Source organism: Mus caroli, chromosome 15 (assembly GCF_900094665.2).
Source record: "Mus caroli chromosome 15, CAROLI_EIJ_v1.1, whole genome shotgun sequence".
Lineage (NCBI taxonomy): Eukaryota > Metazoa > Chordata > Mammalia > Rodentia > Muridae > Mus > Mus caroli.
The window spans coordinates 75,695,601-75,718,838 of NC_034584.1; the positions used below are offsets into that span (position 1 = coordinate 75,695,601).

General features: G+C 52.5%; 2 protein-coding genes across 3 annotated transcripts in view; one reads left to right on the top strand and one right to left on the bottom strand.

Annotated features, from left to right (window-relative positions):
• Positions 1-6,674, top strand: part of L3mbtl2 (L3MBTL histone methyl-lysine binding protein 2) — a 20,003-nt gene extending 13,329 nt beyond the window's left edge. Inside the window, exons 9-17 of one of the 2 annotated variants that reach the window (XM_021182862.1) lie at positions 300-531; positions 949-1,025; positions 1,330-1,434; positions 2,221-2,368; positions 2,659-2,741; positions 3,074-3,308; positions 3,711-3,776; positions 4,563-4,673; positions 5,282-6,674. In XM_021182862.1, coding sequence (XP_021038521.1) covers positions 300-531; positions 949-1,025; positions 1,330-1,434; positions 2,221-2,368; positions 2,659-2,741; positions 3,074-3,308; positions 3,711-3,776; positions 4,563-4,673; positions 5,282-5,394 — 1,170 coding nt within the window. In that variant the 3' untranslated portion in view covers positions 5,395-6,674. The remainder of the gene's footprint in view (positions 1-299; positions 532-948; positions 1,026-1,329; positions 1,435-2,220; positions 2,369-2,658; positions 2,742-3,073; positions 3,309-3,710; positions 3,777-4,562; positions 4,674-5,281) is intronic. The other variant, XM_021182863.1, reaches the window with a different exon arrangement.
• Positions 4,670-16,155, bottom strand: Chadl (chondroadherin like). Its single transcript, XM_021182861.2, has 6 exons — positions 15,986-16,155; positions 14,630-14,804; positions 12,310-14,013; positions 11,746-11,912; positions 10,418-10,616; positions 4,670-4,755 (listed from the first exon to the last, which is right to left on the bottom strand). Exons 1-5 carry the CDS (start codon positions 16,129-16,131, stop codon positions 10,430-10,432), a joined length of 2,379 nt encoding a protein of 792 aa, XP_021038520.2. The 5' UTR covers positions 16,132-16,155; the 3' UTR covers positions 4,670-4,755; positions 10,418-10,429.
• Positions 16,156-23,238: the final 7,083 nt, after the last annotated feature.

The following is a 23,238-nucleotide window of genomic DNA, read 5'->3' on the forward strand; positions in this document are numbered from 1 at the left end:
TGTGAGCCACCATGTGGTTGCTGGGATTTGAACTCTGGACCTTCGGAAGAGCAGTCGGGTGCTCTTACCCACTGAGCCATCTCACCAGCCCTGCTTTGGTTTTTCAAGACCAGGTTTCTCTGTATAGCCTTGGCTGTCCTGGAACTTATTCTGTAGAGCAGGCTGGCCTCAGACTCAGATCCGCCTGCCTCTGCCTCTCTGGTGCTGGGATTAAAGGCCTGTGCCAGCACACTCAGCTTTTGCTCACAGCAGGGATGTGGGGTTGGTGACTGACGCACTGCTTTCCTGTGCCCTTGCAGATGGTAGAAAGCATGAAGTACCCTTTCCGACAGGGCATGCGCTTAGAGGTTGTTGACAAGACCCAGGTGTCACGTACCCGCATGGCCGTGGTGGACACAGTAATCGGGGGTCGCCTCCGGCTCCTCTATGAGGATGGTGACAGTGATGACGACTTCTGGTGCCATATGTGGAGTCCCCTGATCCACCCAGTGGGTTGGTCCCGGCGTGTTGGCCACGGCATCAAGATGTCAGGTCAGTAGAACCCCTGGCTGTTGCGACTCCAGGCTCAGCCTCCCCCTAAAGACCAGCAGGGCCTTTGCTGTGCCTCACAGTAGTGCAGTGAAGTGGCCTGTCATTGCTACCCTGCAAGTGACAATGTTGAAGATCAGAGAGGCCGGTGAGTCAGGTCACTCAGCTCAGTCTGAAGAGCAAAATCAAGATGTAACACAGATGGCATTGCCACTGGCCAGAGCCAAAGAGCCTGGGTCCCCGTGCTGCCGAGTCCACACTACTGCTCCAGGGTCCTCTGTTTTCCCATTTAGGGAAGCAGCTGGGGCACAGCTGAGAACAAAGGTAGCCTGCCTGGTCACATACTTCTGGGAGAAGCATGGGATAACCAGGGGCTGCCTTCACCTCCCTTTTCCTCCATCTTCTCCGTCATCTCCCTAGACAGACGATGTGACATGTCTCATCACCCCACCTTCCGGAAAATCTACTGTGATGCTGTACCTTACCTCTTCAAGAAGGTGAGGTACCGCCTGTGGACGCTTTCCCCCGGCCCTACTCCTTCATTGGCTTCTCTGTGGGACTGTCCCTTGCCTCTTTTGTAAGAGATTGTCCCACCGTCCTTAACATGCTGAGAACCTTTAGGAGAGTAGACTGAAGCAAGGTCCCATTGGAGCCTGGTTTGGCTGGTCACGGCCTCCTAAGTTCTGGCACCACCACACCCGGTGGGACTGTCCTTTGCCCTCTGTTGCCAGCCCAGGCCTGCAGTATCGGCAAGATTGTCCTTACCTTCTCCTGAATCCACAATTGCATCATCCCTTTAAGGTCCGAGCTGTCTACACGGAAGGTGGCTGGTTCGAGGAAGGAATGAAACTAGAGGCCATTGACCCTCTGAATCTGGGCAGTATCTGTGTAGCAACCATCTGCAAGGTGAGCCTCTTCCGGCCTCCAGCATGGCTGCCTGAGGGTCAGATGGCACAGGGCTCTGCTCCCACTGTATGGTCATGGGCCTCTCACACTGGCTGCTTGTTGCCCGTAACTTCTGTATGGTAAAGGGAGACTATTCACTCCTGCTTTTTATCAGAACCTTCTTGTTAGGGTTTAGACTAAATCTTTTAAGCGTTGTCCTATGTCAGGTATCAGCTAAATACTGCCCCCTCAAGTAGGCCTTTCTGCCACTAGCCCGACCTTTGCATGCCCAGAGCCTCAGCCCAGCTTCTTGCTCCTACCTGCTGCCATTGCTGAGCCTAAGGACACTCTTAATTGTCCACCTAGCCTGCTCTGTCCTGCCACATGCTAGCTCCATACTCAGAGCCTGGGGGCAGTAAGGCAGGTGCAGTCCTGACTGCCACCCACGGGCTGGCTCTCTGCTGGAGAGGGTCCACTATCCTCCATTCCTCAGTAGTCTGCCAAACACCAAAACTGGGGTATTCTGGCAGAAGGCCGAATTCCACGATCTGGTTGGATCCATGTCTCATGTCCAGTCGTAGCCACCTTGTTGGATTTGCAGTTAATGACACATGCCATCCATTTCTTTGTACCCTACCCTAGGGCTGCTTTGGTTTTGTTTTTAATTGCATTCATTTATATGTGCATAGAAGTCAGGACAGTTTTGTGGTAGCTGGTGTGTCCTTCCACTGTATGGGTTCTAGGGATCAAACACAGATCATGCTGGGCAGTTTTTACCCTTTGAGCCATCTTGCTGACCCCTCCTAGGTGCTCTTGGATGGTTACCTGATGATCTGCGTGGATGGGGGGCCCTCCACGGATGGTTCTGATTGGTTCTGCTACCACGCCTCCTCCCATGCCATCTTCCCAGCTACCTTCTGCCAAAAGAATGAAATTGAGCTCACACCCCCAAAAGGTGAGGCCACAGCCCGGATCCCTGATGTGTGGCACCTTGGGCCTCTCTGGCCACCACTACCTTTACACTGCCTGGGCTGACCCAGCCAATCCATGTGTAGCTGGTGAACAGGACCACTCCTGTGTGTTAGGGCCGTCCAGGAACTGAGCAGCAGGACTGTTGTAGAGCAGGTGTCATGCTGGAAAGAAGGGTTGCTGCAGACTACGCTGGGACTCAGCTGCAGGGTCCCTGCAGTGTGCTGCTCTGCCCTTAACCCCCTTCCTCATTCTTCATCATGCTCTCCCACGCAGGGTATGAGACACAGCCTTTTACCTGGGAGACCTACTTAGCGAAGACCAAGTCAAAAGCTGCTCCAGCACGACTCTTTAACATGGTGAGGAGACTCCAGATTCTAGTGCTGGGGTCAGGGAGTTTGAGGCGGCCAGGGGCAATTTCAACCCCCTTCTTTAAGTCTTTATTGCTGGGATCAGTAAAGCGGCTTCTAGAAAACTCTGTTAATGTGGATACTTGCTGGGCCACAGTGTGGACTTGTCCCTTCTCCACAGAGGGGTTGGCACTTGAGAGTTTAATGGGATTGCTGCCTGAAGGAACCTCTCCCAATGGCCCTTCTCCCTACTCCATTCCGCCAGCAGCTTCCTGCCTACCTGGACACTTGCTAAGGCCTAGAACTGGCCAGCTGGGCAACTGCTTTCTTCTCCCATCCAGGACTGCCCCAACCATGGCTTCAAGGTGGGCATGAAGCTGGAGGCTGTGGACCTGATGGAGCCCCGGCTCATCTGTGTGGCCACCGTGAAGCGAGTGGTGCATCGGCTCCTCAGCATCCACTTCGATGGCTGGGACAACGAGTATGATCAGTGGGTGGACTGCGAATCCCCGGACATCTACCCTGTCGGCTGGTGTGAGCTCACCGGCTACCAGCTCCAGCCACCTGTGTCCGCAGGTGGGACCGGGTTGCCCAGCTCAGACAGCTCTTGAGCATGCTTCTCCGGGCTTTTCTCTACCTGCCAGCTGCTCCTCCACATGCCCAGCATCCTCTGGCATGAGACGGAGAAGGCTCCAGGTTGCACTGAGCAGAGTGTGTGCCCTGCCTCTCATCTTGCTCCTGGCCTCTCCCCTGCCCTGCAGAGCACCTTCCTTCATCTTGCCCGCTCTGTCCTATGCCTGGGACCTTGTGTACCCACCCACACCCCTCCAGCAGCCCTGGTGACGGGGGCGGATGGAATAGCTGCTCTCCCGCCACTTCCCCATCCTGTTTCAGTGTCTGGCTTCTCTCATATATGAGGGCCAGTGCCCTCTGATGGGGGTGCCCTGTGACCTTACAGAACTCTCTTCTCATCTTTAGAACCAAACACACCTCAGAAAGGCAAAGACGCCACAAAGAAGAAGAAGAAACAGTTTGGGAAGAAAAGTAAGTAAAACTGCAAAGCCCTGAGCCCAGCCTGGGCACTGCCCACACAGTGCCCCACGAGGACCCTGTGTCTTAGGGGATCCAGAACATAGTAATGGGATAGGAATGTAGTGTGTGCTGAAGAAGAGAGAAGGGGGTCCCATCCCGTCCCTGCTGCTGCTTTTGCGAAGCAACCTGTAGATGCTTGTTCTGGGGAAAGGCAGAGAGAAAGGAACCCTCCCCCTCCCAACATTCATTCCTGGACAGGAGAGGAGGGCAGGGGACAAAGTCATTCCCAACTGTCCAGTGTGAAAAGTAGTGACACAGTGCGGGCATCAGACCGAGAAGAGGATGTTCTGCAGTGAGACAGAGCCACCGCAGAACTGGGTGTCCCTGGGTAGGAGTGGCATTTGAATTGAGCCTGTGCTGTTCAAAGTGGGGACCTGCACACGCCATGTTCCTTCTAAGAAATCAAGCATCGCCAGGCAGTGACGCGCACACCTTTAGTCCCAGCACTCGGGAGCAGAGGCAGGGGCCTCTCTGTAAGTGTGAGGCCAGCCTGGCCTGCCAAGCAAGTTCCAGGACAGCCAGGGCTATACAGAGAAACCCTGTCTGGAAAAAAGAAGGAAAAGAAAGCAACACACAAGCTAGCTAGCATCCACACTACTTTGACCTCGGGCACCTGGCTGATAAGGGAAGGGATATTGAAAATTGGGGTCCAGGTCCACTGTGCCGGTTCCACACTGCTGGCTAGCACTAATGCTAGGTATTTTGTTTGTTTGTTTGTTTTTAAATTTTTATTCATAGGGAAAAGAATCCCATCAGCCAAGACTCGGCCCCTCAGACAGGGCTCCAAGAAACCCTTACTGGAGGACAACCTTGAGGCTTTGGGGGTCTCGGAACCAGTTCCTGATGACAGTAAGAGCCGGTGGGCTGGGTAGGGTCAGCCGGTCAGGGGCAAGCTGCTCCACTCTCAGATGTGGTCTCTTTGTTTCTCTACCTGGACACAGAAAAACAGAGTCAAGCTTAAAGGATATTTTCCAGGCACGGAATAGTTTTCAAACCACTGGACTGGAAAAAATCTCCTAACCACCCCATCCAGCTCTGAACTGAGAAGTCTCTCTCTCCAGCCATGTGTCCTGGCTTTCCCTTCCTCCCCTGCCTCTAAATACCCCCATGCTCACTAAAGGGTGTAACAGGGCCAGGATTTGCCTGGGGTCCTCGTTCTTACTGCGGTGTATTTGGGGGATCACATGCCATAGGACATGTAGCATCAGCAATAATTTCAGGAGTTGGTTCTCCCTCCATAGGGTCTCCCGCAGGCTGTCAGCTTGGCTGCAAGTGCTGGTTTCTCACCGGCTGTGCCTGCAGCCTTGAACCTTCTCTGTGGCTCCCAGCGACCTCCAAAGTCCTCTCTGAAGGAAGCTAACTTCCTCAGCAGCCTTTCATCCTACCCACAGGCACCTTCACACCTTCACATGCTCATTCCCACCTTTCTGCCTCCCTCCCTCCCTCCCTCTCCACAGTTATCGCTGTGTGTGTGAAGGAGGAGCACCAGGACATGCCCTCGCCTGACAGGTCGCCCAGTCCACAGCTGCCTCTCCCCATTGAGAGCATCAAGCAGGAAAGGGACAACTGAGACTTCCCTGGCATCAGCCTGGACCCTAACTGAAGCCAAGCCTGGTCATGGAGCAGAGAGGAGGCCCGGCTTTACTGCTGTGCAGTAAATGGACAGCCTGGTGTTCCGGGGCTGCCTCTGCCCTCTGGCTGACACTCATTGCACCCTCAGCACACTGGAAAACTAGACTGGTCCCCATGGTCTACCCAGGCAAGTGGTGGAAGGAAGGTTATGGAGCAGCCGATGCTGGGTGAGAACAGAGCCACCTCCACCCAAAATAAATTGAGGGTCATGTACCTCCTGGGGGCACCCTGCTCCACCTGATGTCCCAGGAGCCCCACTGTGGCAGGGAATTGACCAAGTAGTGGGCTCAAGAGATTTGGGTTTGGGCCTTGACCTCAGGGATGACAAGAACACTGACTTCCTTTCTGAGAGGGAACAGCTGGGAAGATGTGCGGGGACGTGAGCCCCTAAGGGAGACTCAGGCCAGGCTACTTGCTGTCAGGTAACAGGATCAGACAGTAGTTTGGTCCATGTAGTCGGGGGCCTGCCTGAGACCGTCCTTCTCCAGAGTGGGGCTTGGGCTGACTAACATTCCCTCTCCCTGCCTGGTTAGCCCAGCCACTGCTCAGCTCAGCCTCTTTACAGCATCTGGCCTTTGGTTTTCCCACTTGGACACATTTTTGTTTTATTTTTGAGACAGGGTCTATGTAGTACTTGCTGTTCTGGGGCTTGGTATGCAGCCCATGCAGATTCTAAACCGGTAGGGATCCCCTGGCCTCTGCCTTCCGAGGCCTGGGATTAAAGCTGTGCACCCAGCCCCCGGCTAGACAGTTTGGCCCGGCCCTCCAGGGTCATCCTGAACAGCCCTGGGTCTCCTGCAGTGCCCCTGTGTCTGACTGGGATTTAGACAGAAGCAGTGAGGCCAGTGGCTCCCTACGGCTGTGGCTGTGCTGTGTGGCCATCTATGGGCCTACGCCAGTCAAGTCTTGTTCATCCCTGAGGGGAGATGTGAGTGGCCAGTCATCATGGACTGGGCAGGTTCTGAGAGAAGTTGGTCTTGATCTATCTGCTAAAGATAGCCCACCCTGTGCAGAATCTAGGCCATGAAAGAGGCCTTTGCCTGCCTGCTCTCCTCAAAGGGAAGAAGATGAAAGTCCACAATAAAAGGCAGGTTCAATTCCCAGCAGCCACCCACAGCACCTGTATCGTGAGCTCCAAGGGAGCCTGGGTCTCTGGTTTCCGTGGATACAAATGTGCACATCCTTAAACGTAATTAAAAATAAAATCTTTGAAGAAAACAATGTGATGATATCAGATGAGTGGGCCTCGGCCTCTAGGAGCAGACATTGTGGGGAAGGTGGCCCAGGTGTGCCTTTAGATAGACCTGACAAAAGAGGGTGCAGCTGGATGTTTGCCCTTCATTCCAGGCCTGCCTGGCCCCAGACTCCCCATCCTTTCACAGATGAGCGGAGGGAGGCTGTGGGTCCATTGATAAAACTTGAGAGCTGGGGCTGGCTGGGCTTAGGCTGACTGACTGCAGATTCTTGTTCAGTTAGAACGACAGAAACGAAACGAGCTCTCATACAGCCTAAGCCAACCTCAATTTCTGATCTCCCGCTTCCTGAATTCGGGGGTTAGAGATGTGCGCTACCACACCTCTCTGAGACAAGTCCCTTCTAAAGTCAAACCCACAGGGTATATATATTCTGACATGCCACTTCAGGGTCGAGTGTGAAGACAGTTACTATGCGAAGGGAACAACAAAGACCGGCCTCTGTCTCCATAACCGTATCTGTATTGTAATTAGTGGTTCTTGGAGCTCACCTGTCCCGAGTTCCAACCCTGGCACCAAGTTGGAGTAGCAGTGTTGGTGAATTAAGAAATGCACATAACTGATGTTGCTGATGTTAAGGGGTCAGATTTGTCTGACTAGGTAGCTCAGGCCGGCCTTGAGCTCAACCTTCCCTCAGTTATAAGAGTTGTGGGAGAGCCGGGCGTGGTGGCGCACGCCTTTAATCCCAGCACTTGGGAGGCAGAGGCAGGCAGATTTCTGAGTTCAAGGCCAGCCTGGTCTACAGAGTGAGTTCCAGGACAGCCAGGGCTACACAAAGAAACCCTGTCTCAAAAACAAAGAAAGAAAGGAAAAAAACAGTTGTAGGACAAGGCCTCATGCTGTGCGTTCTGAGAATCAAGACTGGTCTTTAGAAGCCAGTACCCAGCTTGCCCTTGGATGGGAGCCAAAGGTCTTGGAGTCTTAGCATTTGAGTTGCTAGCTGGCATCATTCTTCCTTCCACATACCCTACTTCCTCCACTGGAGGCTTTCGGTGATCATTAGACCAAATCTCAGCACTTCAAGGAGCCCACTCATTGCTTCTCAGCCTTCTGCAGACCCAGTCTCAACGAACCTTTTATGCTAGGTTCTAGCCTACTACACACTGGGATGATAATTCTTTAAGAGCTATTTATATGAGTATTCTTGCTGTCTTCAAACACCTTAAGAGGGCATCAGATCTCATTACTCATGGTTGTGAGCCACCATGCGGTTGCTGGGAATTGAACTCAGGACCTCTGGAAGATCAGTCAGTGCTCTTAACCACTGAGCCATCTCTCCAGCCCACTACTTCATTTCAGATCTTGGTTTCATTCACAGATGTGAAAAAGGAAGGCTGAGGATATAAATTGTTTGCTTAGCTGCACAGGATAAGTGACAGCGGTGGTACTGAGCCTGGGTTGATCTGCAGTCACCACGGTTGCTGGGACACTCCTTAGTATACCGTTCATGGACCACACAGCAAGCTTGCTGGGCTTCATGCAAAGTGCCAGAACACAGCGAGTGTGGCCTGGCCTCCCTCCAGGCACTGGTGCTAGGGAACAGCCCTGAGTACCTAAGTTTGATCCCTGGAACCCTCATAGGAGGTGGAGAAAACAACTCCCTTGGGCTATGTTCAGACCTCAAGCACACCATGACACATACACTGGCACGCACACACAGATAAATGTGAAAATATATGTAAATAGGAAGAGCAAGGGGACGGGAGAGACGGCTCAGTGGTTAAGAGCACTGGCTGCTCTTCCAGAGGATCCGGGTTCACATTCCAGCAACCACATGGTGGCTCAAGGCTGTCTGTAATCCCAGTTCCAGGGGATTTGAAACCCTCACACAGACTTAGATGGAGGCAGAACACCAAAGTAAATAAAACTTTAAAAGGTGAAGGGGGGGTATGGTGGCTTTAAGAGGAGAGAGGGGACCTCTTAGGCTGTATATGGAGATAGCCTCATATGGCCTGGGGTGACCGTGAATTTATCCTGCCTCCCAAGTACAAGGATTACAATGGTTTCTCACTAGTGCTGGCACCTGTGGCTGTAACTGTTGCCTAGAGCAAGCCTGGAGGGAGGGTGCTACCACTGAGTACCAATTACGTCATTCAAGAAGGGTTTCTCTGTGTAGGTCTGGCTGTCCTGGAACTCACTCTGTAGACCAGGCTGGCCTTGAACTCAGAGATCTGCCTGCCACTGCTAGGAGGTCTAGAATTAAAGGTGTGCCACAGCCTCCACCTGGCCCGAAGGAGGATTTGTATCCTGTAGCTCAGAGATCTTTTCTTGTGTGCACATGCATTCATCCATGTGTGTGAACATGCGTGTGTGGGAATCAGAGAACTGCACGGGTGCCAGTTCCTGCCTTCTACCTTAAGACTGTCTCTGCCTGTCTCACCACCACCTCACCTCTGTCTCTCACACAGCTCTACCTCTCCTGTGAGTGCTGGTGGAAGCCAAAGCTGTTGTCCCCTGAAGCTGGGGTTACAAGCATTTGTGAGCCACCTGCCCTACATGGGTGATGGGAATCAAACTTGGGTCCTCTGCAGGAGCAGTGCATGCACTCAGACATCCCAGCCCCTGATGGGGGTCTCTGTTGTTTGCTGTGAGCCCAGGGTGGCTGGCACATGGGCTTCTGAGAGTCTCCCATCTCAGCTTCCCACTTCCCTGTAGGAGCGCTAGGATTGTAGACGGTCCTGCTGTGTGTCTGGCTTTTATGGGGGCTCAGGCCCTCATGCTTGTGTGGCAGGTGTTATACCCCAGATCCACAGTGAGGTATTCCTTCCCCACTCTAAACCTGCCTCCACTAGGAACAGTTTGTGGCTTAAATTGTGTTTCTGTAGAAGATAGTTAAACTCCCAGTAACTCAGAACGTGACCTCTTGGAATTAGGGTCTTCTATTAAATGGCAGTGATAGATTAAAGGTCACTATATGTTGAGCTGCCATCCTTATGAAAAGGAGAAGTGTACAGACTGATAAATGGAAGGATGGAGAGTATCACACTGAAAGGCAGGTTAGAAAATGGCACAGGCCACCACCGGCCAGCAACAGCAAGATGGGGTCCTTTATTCCATGATTTCCAACCTCAAACCTCCAAGGACAGCCAGGCACATTGTGCTGTACCCAGTTCACAGTTTAGTCTCATGGCAACCTCGAGGAACTAATATAAACACCACTTGATTGCCTCAAGTCTTCAAACCCAGAGTTGGGGGAGGGGCACAGCCTTCTCCACACCTTTCTCTTTGCTCTTTTCCTCTATGACATGGTCTCCTCCCTTTGGACTCCACACTTGGTCTTACGTGTCTGCATCGGGGCCTCCTGCATCTGGGAGCTCACCCTGCAGCAGCCTGCTCAGCCCTCAGAGCTACATCAAGGCACATTGAGAGTTGAAGCTGGGTCAGGACCTGACTGTCAACATCAAGTGACATCTCAGCCTGTGACTTGCAGTGGTTGGGAGGCAGAGCCAACCTGAACTCCCCCTCCCCTCCCTGAGAAGAGCCAGGTCTATGAGGTCAGCATGGGAAAGGGCGGGGTCCACACGGATCGAGTAAAAACAGAAATGGGATGACTAGATTGTGGCGTCCACAAAAGCATCAAGTCATCTCCTTAAAGTATGAGGGGAAGGGATGTTACTGCATCATGCAAGGAGACCATGGGTCACTGCCCAGCTCAGGAATCACAAGGCAGGACTGGGAAAAGTTGGGGCTCAGCTTCCCAGGGCTAACCTTGTCTGTTCCTCAATGTCGGCTGTGGGTGGGAGTTCTCCTGGCACTGCCCCTGGAGGTTGGTGTCCTCTTGGCCTTCCTGGCAGTCCAGCCTGGGCAGGCTTCAAAGACAGGAGCTACAACCTTCACCTTCTGGCCACGGACACTGGGAGGGGTAGCACAGGTGGCACCCACCCGCAGGTTCAGCCCAGTGAGCCACCTGAGGAAGAGAGGGAGATGGGGCGCCCACTCTAGATGAGTGTGGGCGAGAGTAGCCCCGAGGGAGCATGAGGAGAGCTCAAGAGCTTGGAGGCAATGTACCGGAGGAACAGTCTACTGCGTGCTGGCTGGGTGGCTCGCCTCCATGTCACTTCAAGCCTCTGATCCCTTCTGCATAGAAAGGAAATCAGTGCTCTCATGTCCCAGGCACAGTCTGCCTCACTGATTCTCCAGCAGCCACAACCACGTGGCTGGGCTGCTCCCCTCTCTTCACAGGACTCATATCGTAAGACTTCAGAGCCTAAACTTACTAAAGTAGTCGGCTCGCTTGCCCACTGATGCTTGTTCTATTAGAACAACAAGGACTGGGTCTCACGAAGCTCAGGCCAACTTCTGAGATTTGAACTCGGGACCTTTGGAAGACCAGTTGCCACTCTTAACTGCTGAGCCATCGCTCCAGGTCTCCAACCTCAACTTCTGGTCTTCTAATCCTTAGAAGTGCTATGTTACAGATGTGCGCTACCACACCTGTATTTATGAAGCACTAGAAACTGAACCCAGAGCTTTGTGCATACCAGGCAAGCCCTCTACAGACTGAGCTTCATCCCTAACCGTTGCTTTTGTGTTTTGAGGCAGAGTCTCATATTGCCCGTGCTGACTTCATACTCCGGCGTCCTACCTCTGCTTCCCAGGTGCTGGGATTATAGGCATGTTTGTGTTTCTCAGGTCCCAACACTCCAAGCAAGGACAACACCATCCTGATTTATGAAGGAATTAAACCTTAGTTTTGTGGTACCTGTGCCAGGCATGTCTATCTTGATTAATAATGGATGTGGGAGGGTCCAGTTCATTGCAGGCAGTGCCAGCCCAGGTAGGTGGTCCTGGGTTATATAGGAAAGCAAGCTGAGCACACCCGCAAGCAGTGTTCCTCCCTCCTCATCTCTGCCTCCGGCAAGTTCCTGCCTGGAGCCCCCATCCTGGCTTTCCTTGCTGAACTATAAGTAACCTGTAAGCTAAACACCATCCCAAGTCTCATGGCGCACAGCCACAGTCCCTCCGAGGAGATAGCTGGGCTTGACTGGCGACAGCTGGTCCTGACCGGGGGTGGGGGGGGGTGGGGGGGGCTGTACCTGTGCAGCGGGAGCAGCTGGCAGTCACAGTGGAAAGGATTACCGCTGAGGTCGACGAGCTCCAGCCCGCTGAGCCCCAGCGGGGCAGGCAGGGACTGAAGTTGGTTCTTGTGCAGGTACAAGCTCCTCAGCCCTTTGCCCAGGCCTGAGAAGGCCCTGGGAGAAATCTGCAAGGAAGAACCCAGTCCTGTTGTGAGCCTCCACCGCCGGGTGGGCTGTGCCAGGTCTGCGGGGCGCTCCATTCCTCCCTCCTCCAGGAGAGAGACGGAAGGCCCAAGGTGGTCTACGGTGGAGGGGCAGTCCGGAGGTTAGAACCCAGGTTCATCGTATTCCGAGTCACACAATGCCCACGTTCTTTCAGTTAGGCCGGAACCCCACCCTTATGATGGCCAAGACTCTTAAGAGCAGGTAACTGCTCAGACTCAAGTTCTCCCATGCCTCTAGCTGCACCTGAGCTCCTTAAGGGCGGAGGGGGACGTTTGGATTATTGTAGCGTTCTCATGCCCTGCCTAAAATGCCTCCTAGGGACGCGTGCTTGCTGCCTGCACATCAGCCAGCACCCACCTGCTCCAGATCACTGCTATTCAGGAAGAGCTGCTGCAGCGACCGCCCCACGGGCTGAAAGGCGCCGTCTGGCAGAGCCCGGAGCGGGTTCCCCGAGAGCTGCAGCTCCTTGAGCGCCGGCAGCCCCTCCAAGGCTCCCGTCGGCACCTCTCGCAGCCGATTCCTGTCGAGGTGCAGCTTCTCCAGCTCCCGCGCTGGACCGAGCGCCCCGGGTGACACCTGGGTGATGTGATTGCCACTCAGGTAAAGGCAGCGCAAAGCCCGCGCTCCTGCCAGATCCCCGGGCGCCAGGCGGTCCACCGCGTTGTCCTGGAGGTGTAGCGAGACGAGGGCGGGTAGGGCCCGCAGAGAGGTCCCCGGGATCCTCAGGAAGCGGTTGTGCTCCAGGTACAGGTAGCCCAGGTTGGGGGCCCCTTCGAGGGCGGCGGCGCTCAGGCCGGAGAGCTGGTTGTGGGAGAGGTAGAGATAGAGCAGGCGGTCCAGGCCCGCCAAGGCGCCGGGCTCCAGCTCCGCGACGCCGCAGTGCTGTAGGTGCAGCGACACCAAGTGGCGCAAGCCCGGGAAGGCCGAGCGGGGCACCGAGGGGAAGTGGTTGCGCCTCAGGTCCAGGAGCTGGGTGTCGTTGGGGAAGCCGCGGGGCACAGCCTGCAGGCCGCGGCCGTCGCAAGTGCTGTGCCGGGTCTCGGCGACGCACGCGCAGGCCGGAGGGCAGGGCGTGCCCCACGCGGCCTCTCCGTGCGGGGAGCGAAGAGGAGGAGCGCGGGGACCGGCCGGTCGGTCCTCGTCCTCGTCCCCGTCCTCCGCCGCCGCGTCGCCCGGGCAGCGCAGGTCCGAGGGCCGCAGCGTATCCAGGGCCTCACCTCGCAGGCGCCGCGGGCCCCGGCACGCGCCATCCGAGCGCACCCGCGCGCGCACCAGCCACTCGAGCAGGGGCCGCGCGTGGCAGGCGCACCACAGCGGGTTGCCCTGCAGCCGCAGGCGGCGCAGCTGGCCGGGGACCTGCAGCGGGGGCAGGGTGGTGAGCTGGTTCCCGCGGAGGTCGAGGGTGTGCAGGCGCGGGCAGTGGGCGAAGGCCCGGGGCCCCAGGGCCTGCAGGGACCCGTGGTCCAGGGCGAGCTCCCGCAGGCCGGGCAGCGCCAGGCCGTCCTCCTCTCCCGTGTAGGTGAGCGGGTTGTGACCCAGCTCCAGCCGCGCCAGGCTGCGGGCCTGGGACAGGGCGGCCCCGGGCAGGGCCTGCAGCTCGTTGTGGTGCAGGCTGAGACGGCGCAGCGCCGGCAGGCCGGCCAGAGCCTCGGGGGCCAGGACGCTGAGCGCGTTATGAGACAGCTGCAGCCAGCGGGCACGCAGCAGCCCCTGGAAGGCCATGGCGGGCAGGTAGACCAGGGCGTTGTGGGCCAAGTTGAGAGTGGCCAGCGAGCCCAGGGCGCCGAAGGTCCCCGGGCGTAGCTCCTCCAACATGTTCCCCTCCAGCTCCAGGCGCCTCAGCGAGCCCAGCCCGTCCAGCGCCTCCTGGGGCAGGGTGCTCAGGCGGTTGGAAGCCAGGTTGAGAAGGAGCAGGCGGCCCAGGCCACGGAAGGCGCCCTCGGCCACCAGCTCCACTTGACAGTGCCGCAGGTCCAGATGCGTGAGGTGGGGCAGGTCCTGGAAGGCAGCTGCAGGGAGGACCTTCAGTATATTGCCCTGGAGGTCCAGCTTCTGGGTCAGCTGGGGACAGGAGAGGGGAAGGGAGAATGAGCTACATGGGCACTCGAGCCTTGGCCTCTCCCCATCATCTTTCCGAGTCTCTTTAGCCACAGAGCAGCCCTTACTGTGATCTGTTCCTTCTTGGCTTACTTACCCATTAGTTCATAACACCACGGGGCAAAAAAGAGTTTCTTATCCAGACAACACCCCCCCCCCCAGCTCACCCCAGGACCTGACATAAATACATTATTATTTGCAGGTCACCTAGGTATCTCAGCCACATGAAAAGGATTTTAAATAAATTACACTGCTATTGGCTTGTTTAGTTTATTTTTGTTGTTGCTATTTGTTGTAAACCTGGGTCTGGTTAGCTTGGACCTCACTCTGTAGATCAGGCTGGTCTTGAACTCAGAGACCTGCTTGCCTCTGCCTCCTGAGTCCTGGGGTTAAAGGTGTGTGTGTGTCATTGGATTTGGCTCTCACTGGTTATTTTTCTTCCCATTCAGACCTAGATAACCTAGGCTCAAGGAGCAGTAACCAGCTAGCCAGTGGTAGAGCCATTGGTGTAGCCCAGGCTCCTGCCACTCTTCCTTCTTGCCACACTGCCAACCCATGCCAGGATTTTCCCTCTCCTGACCTCAGGGATGGCGTTTGGCACCTCAGTGAGGTTCTGGTGCCTGCAGGTAACATGCCGTCTAGAGTTGTCACAGACACAGGTCTGTGGGCATCGCTGGGCTGCTACGTGCCAGGCTGGGCTTGGGAGCAACACCATGAGCAGCAACAGCGTGAAGACCCAGGTGGAGCTCTGGGGCCTGGGAGAGAAGGGAGGAGGGGGGGCGGGAGAGACAGAGAGACAGAGAGAAACAGACAGAGCGCTGCTGTCCATGGGAAACATCAATGCTAGTGGGCACTGAACTCCTGACCCAGGACAGCTAACTCCTGCCTCAGAACTCCTCCAGGCCTTCATTATCTGGGCACAGGTTCTCTTCCGTCATGTCATATGGGGGGAGGGAAGAAGAGCTTCTGTTATCAGCCCTGGTATGGCAGCAGGAGGGAAGGCCCAGACCTAGCCCAGGTTTTAGGGTGGACTGGGAGGTCCAGATGCTGAAGGGCCTGAGAGACGCTGTCACGGTAAGCAGGCAGCTCAAGCCTCTGTGCCTGCTTCCCCTTTGTCCTCGTGTTACCTGAGTCCACATAGCTGACTGGCCTGCGACAGGGGAATTGAGGGCCTGGGTTATGTACTACAGGGGTGGGGGGCAGGATAGGTCTCACTTGTCTATTTATTGATGCACCCACCTACCTGTCCATCTCTCCACCTTGCAACTCCAGCCACTTGCCCATTTCTTCTTAGGGATGATTGTTGCCGCCATGGCTCTCCTGGCCTCCCCCCACCCCTGTTCCACCCAACAAGCCAGAGGGAATTTTCCAGAAACCTCCCTAGTGTCTCGCTGTCCCCGTGAGTAAAAAGTCCCAAATTCCTGGTGCCTCAAGAAGAATGTCTGGATTCTCCATCCATACACCTTGAGTGGCACCACTGTTCAAACCGAGCAGCAGTGAATTCACTCAGCTCCCCCTGGTAAATGCTTGGGTCGCAGGTAAGTTCTGAGCTGCCTTCCCTGATGTGGGGCTGGAACACCATCCCACGGACCTCCCTGTAGTTGCTCTCAGGATTGTTACTGCCTGACTTTGTCTCCTTTTAGTCCCAGAAGTCACCCCTTTCTCAGCGCTGATGTCCTTCTCTAGATTCTGGCTTGAGGGTCAGGGTAGGAGGAGGCCTATTAGGCTGATAACTAAAGAGGAGAAAGGTTCAGGGCATAGAAGGCTGCCACAGATCCCACTTCATAAAGCTTCAAAGGATGCACAGGCACAGCCACCTCTGGGGAACCTGAGGTACAGGAGGATCCCGTGGCTCTGTAGCTGGCCTCAGAGGCACGAGCAGATAACTGATCCTCTTTAGCCATCTAGTTCTAAATCCCTGGGCTCCAAAACTCACCTCTCCATGCCGACTGGAACTGCCAGCCTTGTCTGGAGGCCCCGCACAAGGGAAAGACCAGGGACAGTCCTTGCCTGGCCACCGGCAGTACCCACCCCCCTTTGCCCATGGGCTTGGCAGCCGGGACAGAGCTGAATGGGAAGCATTGTTAGCAGCCCAGCCGAGCTGGGGCTTCCCCGGGCTGTGGGCAGGGGGTGGGAGCAGAGGCTGGAGTTACAGTCTGCCTGTGCAGCACAGGCTTAACAACATGTCTCAGGCCTGAGTCCTTGGACTGGCCGGTGGGCACGGGTGGTGATGGAGATGGGGGGTGGTGTCTGGAGGAGCCTTCCGGTGGGTCAGCATCACTGGGCTCCTGTGGACTCCGAGGGACCCTAGGAAGAACTATTCAGCAACTGAAAGTTAAAAGCTAGGTCAGGAGGTTGCTGCAGGAGTTAAGGTAGGAGCCTGGAACCCAGGCACGGGGGAGCCCTTAACTCCTTCCTTTCCGTGAGCTTATGCACTCACACACACTGAAGCTACTGCACACACACATATCTGTATCCTGCAACTAGTTTCCTTCTCACTTGAACGTATTATTGAGGATATCCAAATTGGTACCTAGAGTTATATCCACTTTCTAATGGATTATAGGGTGCTTCATTCTATAAACAGACCTAAGGCGTAACCAGGTGGTTGTGTACACCTCAGGAGATGGAACTAGAAGGGTTAAAGAACATACCAGACTTACCAGTTCATCTGAGATATTTTAAATTTTTTTAGGTTTTTTTTTTTTTTTAACTTTATATGTGAGTGGTCTACATGTGTAGTACATTGAAGCATGGCTGTTACCCATAGAGACCAGAAGAGGGCGCCAGAGCCTCCAAAGTAGAATCACAGATCTGTCAACCTCCATGTGAGGGATTTGAACCCAGGTCCTCTACAATGAGCCACCTGTCTAGTCTTGTCCTAGATATTTTTACTGCTCCTCTGCTCCCCTCCCCCTTTTTTTCTGTTAGTGGAGTTAGAAATTCAAGGCAAGACTTAGGCTACATAGTAAGTTAAAGGCCAGCCTGGGATCACTGAAACCTTGTCCTGAAAATAAAAGGTAGCCGGGCATGGTGGCACACGCCTTTAATCCCAGCACTCGGGAGGCAGAGGCAGGCAGATTTCTGAGTTTGAGGCCAGCCTGGTCTACAAAGTGAGTTCCAGACAGCCAGGGCTACACAGAGAAACCCTGTCTCGAAGAAGAAAAAGAAAAAGAAAAGGTGCATTTAAGCATGCATCTCGGGAGGATATATATGTATATATTTCAAAACTTCCAAGGCTGGATATGGTAGTGCACACCTTTAGTTCCAGGAACTAACAGCCAGACATGGCTACATAGTATGACACTGTCTAAAAAACAAACCAACCCACAGACACTCTGCATGGAGAGACAGCACAGCTGGATCCCAGCAGACACTCACATACGTTTCAGACCCATGGTTCTGGTGTGTGGCAGCTTTCAGTTTTCAGTGTTGTGTAATCCTGGTGTTGTGTAATGCTGGGTGGATTCAAAGTTGCTATGTATCTGAGACAGGCTCTTGTCTCTGGCTCCAGCTTTGAAGTGCTGGGACAAAGGTATGTGCCATCACCACTGAGATACATAGTTGTTTGTTTATTTATTTATTTAGGTTTTTTTCGAGACAGGGTTTCTCTGTGTAGCCCTGGCTGTCCTGGAACTCACTCTTGAACTCAGAAATCGGCCTGCCTCTGCCTCCCGAGTGCTGGGATTAAAGGCGTGCGCCACCACTGCCCAGCATGCTTGGTTGTATTTTAAGAATGTCTCAAGCCGGGCGTGGTGGCGCACGCCTTTAATCCCAGCACTTGGGAGGCAGAGGCAGGTGGATTTCTGAGTTCGAGGCCAGCCTGGTCTACAGAGTGAGTTCCAGGACAGCCAGGGCTATACAGAGAAACCCTGTCTCGAAAAACCTAAAAAAAAAAAAAAAAAAAAAAAAAAAAAAACACAAGATCCTCTTCCTTTTACTCACAACTACTGGGATAAAAGGTGTCTGCCTATCTCAAGGCCAGGGGGCGGGGATGTAAAAAAAACCGAAACCTTAAAAAAACAAACAAACTAAGCCTTTCTTATTACTACAAAATCTCCAATGTATGGATGAATATACCACAAAAATACTAAATGTAAGTGAGCTTAATTACTCATCTCCTCGGGTCTATGGCAGAGTCCCTCCCTTGTATAAGCAGGTTTTACTTTGTTCAACTTAGTCCTCTGGCGGATGAGACGCTGGGTTGCTTCTACCTCTTTTCTTTTTTTTTGTTTTCTGAGACAGGGTTTCTCTGTGTAGCTCTGGCTGTCCTGGAACTCACTCTGTAGACCAGACTGGCCTGGAACTCAGAAATCCACCTGCCTCTGCCTCCCGAGTGCGCTTCTACCTCTTGATTCTATCCTGAGACTAGATCTAAAGAACAGTAATAGCACAGTGTTCATTTGTATCTTTGCTTTCATTTCTATGGGGTATAGGCCAGTAGTACAGCTGTTGATGAAGGGCAATCCTACAGCAATTCATTATAATAGCTTAAAATTCATATCTCTTGGAAAGTATGTGTGCTCTCTGGTCCAAACTATGAGTACCATTCCACTCTTCTCTCTTCCCCCTCCTCTTCCTCCTCCTCCTCTTCTCCTTCCTCCTCCTCCTTCTCTTCCTCCTCCTCCTCCTCCTCTCTTTTCAGATGGCATCTCTATTGCATAAACTGGCTTTAAATTCCAGAGCTCAAATCCAGGCAGTGATGGCACACCTTTACGCAGTACTCAGGAGGCACAGACAGGAGGGTCTCCGAGTTCAAGGCCAAGCCTGGTCTACAGAGTGAATACTACAGGGCTACACAGAGAAACCCTATTCAAAATTATGTGTGTGGGTATGTGCATGAATGTAGGTACCCAAGGAGTTCAGAAGAGGGCACTGGATTCTCTGGAGCTAGAGTTACAGGAAGTTGTGAGTTACCTGACATGGGTGCTAGTAATGGAACTCAGGTCCTCTGTTAGAGCAGTGTGTGCTTTTATTTTCTGTTTGAGAAAGGGTTTCTTCTTTGTGTAGCCCTGGCTGTCCTGGATTCACTTTGTAGACCAGGCAGGCCTTGAACTGGATATCTGCCTCCCAAAGTGTGGGGATTAAAGGTATGCACCACTTGTAAGTGGACATCTTTGTTTTGTAAAGTTTTGCCTCCACCCCCACCCCCATCCTCCAGATGAAATCTTACTCTGAAAGCTGCAGTCTAGGCTGTTCTCAAACTCACAGCAATCTTTCTGCCTCATTTCCCAACCATGCAGATCACCACACCCAAGCAGATCCGGTTTTCTCCTTTAGGGTGTGAGCTGTGGACCTTCTCTGGCTTTTACAACAATAAAGTAATTTTATCCCTTTCCTAAGCTTGAGTATATGCAGATCAAGTGCTTTCACGAACCCATGGAGGGCAGAAGAGTGAGTTGAACCCTCTGAAATGTGACTTAAAGGCTATTGTGAGCTCCTAGGTGGGTTCTGAACCTATGCCCTCTGCAAGAGCAGTATCTATGCTTAAGTTCTGAGCCATCTCCCCAGCCCCAAATCATGTTTTTGTGTTGTCAGCTTTTGAGCTGTAGGAGGCACAGAGGTTTCACAGATCAGCATTAGAACCTAGAATATTAAACACTCTTGGGTTGTTCCTTCAAAGGAAAGGATGCATAACCTTTTATCCATCCAGAAAGCTGGTTAATAGTGCGGTGACCTTTACACTTATCTGTGTGCCCAAGATCACGTGGGATCCTCCCCCAGACGGCTGGGAACTTGTTTTTCTCAGCCTCTAGAACGGATCTTCTGAGCGTGTCACATGTACTTTACAGATTGCTTCCATACAGCCTCACCTTTACCTACATTACTTTGTTTTATTGTACACAATTGTTGTTATCAGGAAAGTCTTCACCAAACTGTGTTGTCATTAAGTAAAACAAACTGCCCAGGCTCAGACCCCAAAGCTGAATCCATAACTGCTTAGTTGTTTGAAGCAAACTGCCTTCTCGCCTCTTGCAGATTGCTTCTCTGCGGAACAGCCACAGGGGTGCTGGAAACTGAACTTGGCTTCTCTGTAAGGATAACCAGTGTGGCTATTAACTAACCATTTAGCCATCTCTCCAAAAGTGCATTTAAAAAAAAAAAAATAGTTTCCAGCCAGGCGTGGTGGCGCACGCCTTTAATCCCAGCACTTGGGAGGCAGAGGCAGGCGGATTTCTGAGTTCGAGGCCACCCTGGTCTACAGAGTGAGTTCCAGGACAGCCAGGGCTACACAGAGAAACCCTGTCTTAAAAAACAAAACAAAACAAAAAAAAAACAAAACAAAAAAAAAAGTTTTCAAGACCAAAAACACTTGCAAGTTTTCGATGAAGGGAATTGGTTCCTACCCTCACAGAGAGACTGCTTGTGGACGTTGTACATCGTGGTGCGCACTAGGCTCCGCACCACGATGTACAACGTCCACAAGCAGGAAACTAGCTCTCTAGATCTGGCTGACCTCGAACTCAGAGGTTTTCCTGCCCCTGCCTTTCAAGTGCTGGGATTAAAGGTGTGAGCTAGCACCCCATATATATATTTTTTTAGATTTATTTATTCATTATATGTATGTACACTGTAGGTATCTTCAGACACTCGAGGAGAGTCAGATCTCGTTATGGATGGTTGTGAGCCATCATGTGGTTGCTGGGATTTGAACTCAGTACCTTTGGAAGAGCAGTCAGTGCTCTTAACCGCTAAGCCATCTCTCCAGCCCCTCATATATATATTTTTTAAGATTTTATGTATGAGTACACCATTGCTGTCTTCAGAAAAGGGCACTAGATTCCATTACAGGTGGTTGTGAGCCACCATGTGTTTGCTGGGATTTGAACTCAGGACCTCTGGAAGAGCAGTCAGTGCTCTTAATCACTGAGCCATCACTCTAGCCCTCCCATATATATATATTTTAAGTATTTTTATGGATGAATACACTGTAGCTGTCTTCTCACACACAGCATTAGAGGGCATTGGTTCCCATTACAGATGGTTGTGAGCCACCATGTGGGTGCTGGGATTTGAACTCAGACCTCTGGGAAAGTAGTCAGTGCTCTTAACCGCTGAGCCATCTCTCCAGCCCTCCCATACTTTTTTAAGTTTATTATTATATCTAACTACACTAGCTGTCTTCAGACTTACCAGAAGAGGGCATCAGATCTCATTACAGATGGTTGTGAGACACCACGTGGTTGTTGGGATTTGAACTCAGGACTTTCAGAAGAGCAGTCGGTGCTCTTAACCGCTGAGCCATCTCTCCAGGTCCCCCCCCCCCATATTCTTATATGCAGCCTATTACCTTTTTATTTGAAAGTAGGTGTCCCTGTGTGCTATAGTCCATAAATGCTAACTACCTCAGAGGCCAGATATTAGATCTTTGATCTTCTGGAGCTACCATGTGTGGGTGCTGGGAACTGAACTCAGGGTCCTCTGCAAGAGCACTATACAAACTTAACCATCTTTCAGTCCTTGTTTTGTTTTTTAGTCTCAAAGGCAGCCCTGCCTGGCCTAGAGTTGAACCATGTAAGCCAGGCTAGGCTGGCCGTGAGCCTAAGCAAGCTTCCTGCCTTCCAAGTGTGCCTTTGAGACAAAATATCAACCATGTGGCTTGGTACCAGCTTTTCTTCTTTAGATTTATGTAATTTTGTTAAGTGTATGAATGTTTTGCATGCATGTGTACCTGTGCAACATGTGTGTGCCTGGTCCCTGCAGAGGTCAAAGGGCTTAGGATCCCCTTGGACTAGAATTGCGAACTGCCATGAGGGTGCCCAGAAACACACCAGATCCTTTGTAGAACAGCAAATACCATGGAGCCTACATTGCAGCCCTGGCTTCAAACCTCCGCTGTTTCTGCTCCAGCTTTGTGGTTATTAGAATGCTGTGAGCTATCCTGCACCTCCATGAAACACCTTATCTTGGTCATACTCTATGATCCTTCCAGCTTTTATTTGTTGAGTTTTTTTTGAGATAGGATCTCATGTAGCCCAGACTTGAACTCAATATGCAACTGAAAGAACCTTGTAAATTCGGATCCTTCTGCCTCCACTTGTGTGCAGTGTGTTTATGCCCAGGCTTCATGCATGTTAGGCAAGCACTGACTGAATGACATCTTTGTTCCCTTTTGGACTTTTGTCTTGCTTTTTTTTCCCCAGATGGGGTTTTCCTATGTAAGCCTAGACTGTCCTGGAACTTGATCTTTAGATCAGGCTGGCCAAAACTGCCTGCCTCTGCATCACCACCACCCAGCTCATCTTGTAATGTGAAATGTTTACTGGGTGTGTATGTGTATAGGAGTGTGCACAGCTGTGGAGATTAGAACATAAAGAGCAGGAGCGCTCCTCCCACTACATGGGCCTCAGGGACTGGATTCTGGTTGGGCTTAGAGATAAGTGACCTCACCTGCTGAACCATCCCCCAGCCCCTCAGGCTTTATGTGTGTACACTGCTGATATCTTTTTTTATACTTCGTGTGGTGGCGCAGGCCTTTAATCCCAGCACTTGAAAGGCAGGGGCAGATGGATGTCTGGATTAGAGGGCAGCCTGGTCTACAGAGTTTCAGTACAGCCGAGGCTATACAGAAAAACCCTATCCTGAGAAACAAAACTAGAAGCTTTGTGACTGGAGAGATGGCTTAGTGGTTAAGAGCACGGATAGCTTTTCCAGAGGACCTGGGTTCAAACCCCAGTATCTACATGGTGGCTCATAACTCTAATCCCAAGATCTGATACCCTCACATAAGCACACATGTAGCCAAGATGATAATGCACAGGACAAAATTTATTGCCCTTGCAGTTCAGTTCCCAGGACCCACATGGCTACTCACAATAGCCTATAGCTCTAGCTTCAGGGGCTTCAACTCTCTGGAACTGGAGATATGGATGGTTAATGAGTAAACTACCATGTGAGTGTTGGGAACTCAACTGTGAATATTTCAGAGCAGCAAGTGTGCTCAACCATTATAAATATAAAATTACATGGGAGGAGAATCAGCCTCATGTCACCTACTGGAAGGGAAGCAGGCCTCTCACCCCATCTTCTCTGTCACATGCCATCCTGCTGGCTTCCCATCTCAACCTCAAGAGTCTTCAGTCTTGGTTTCCCTCCCCACTGCCCACTGTCCACACATGGTGACACTACTGTGAAGTCTCCAGGCTAGACTGGGAGTTCAAGTGCAGGTTTATAGAACTTAGCTTAACT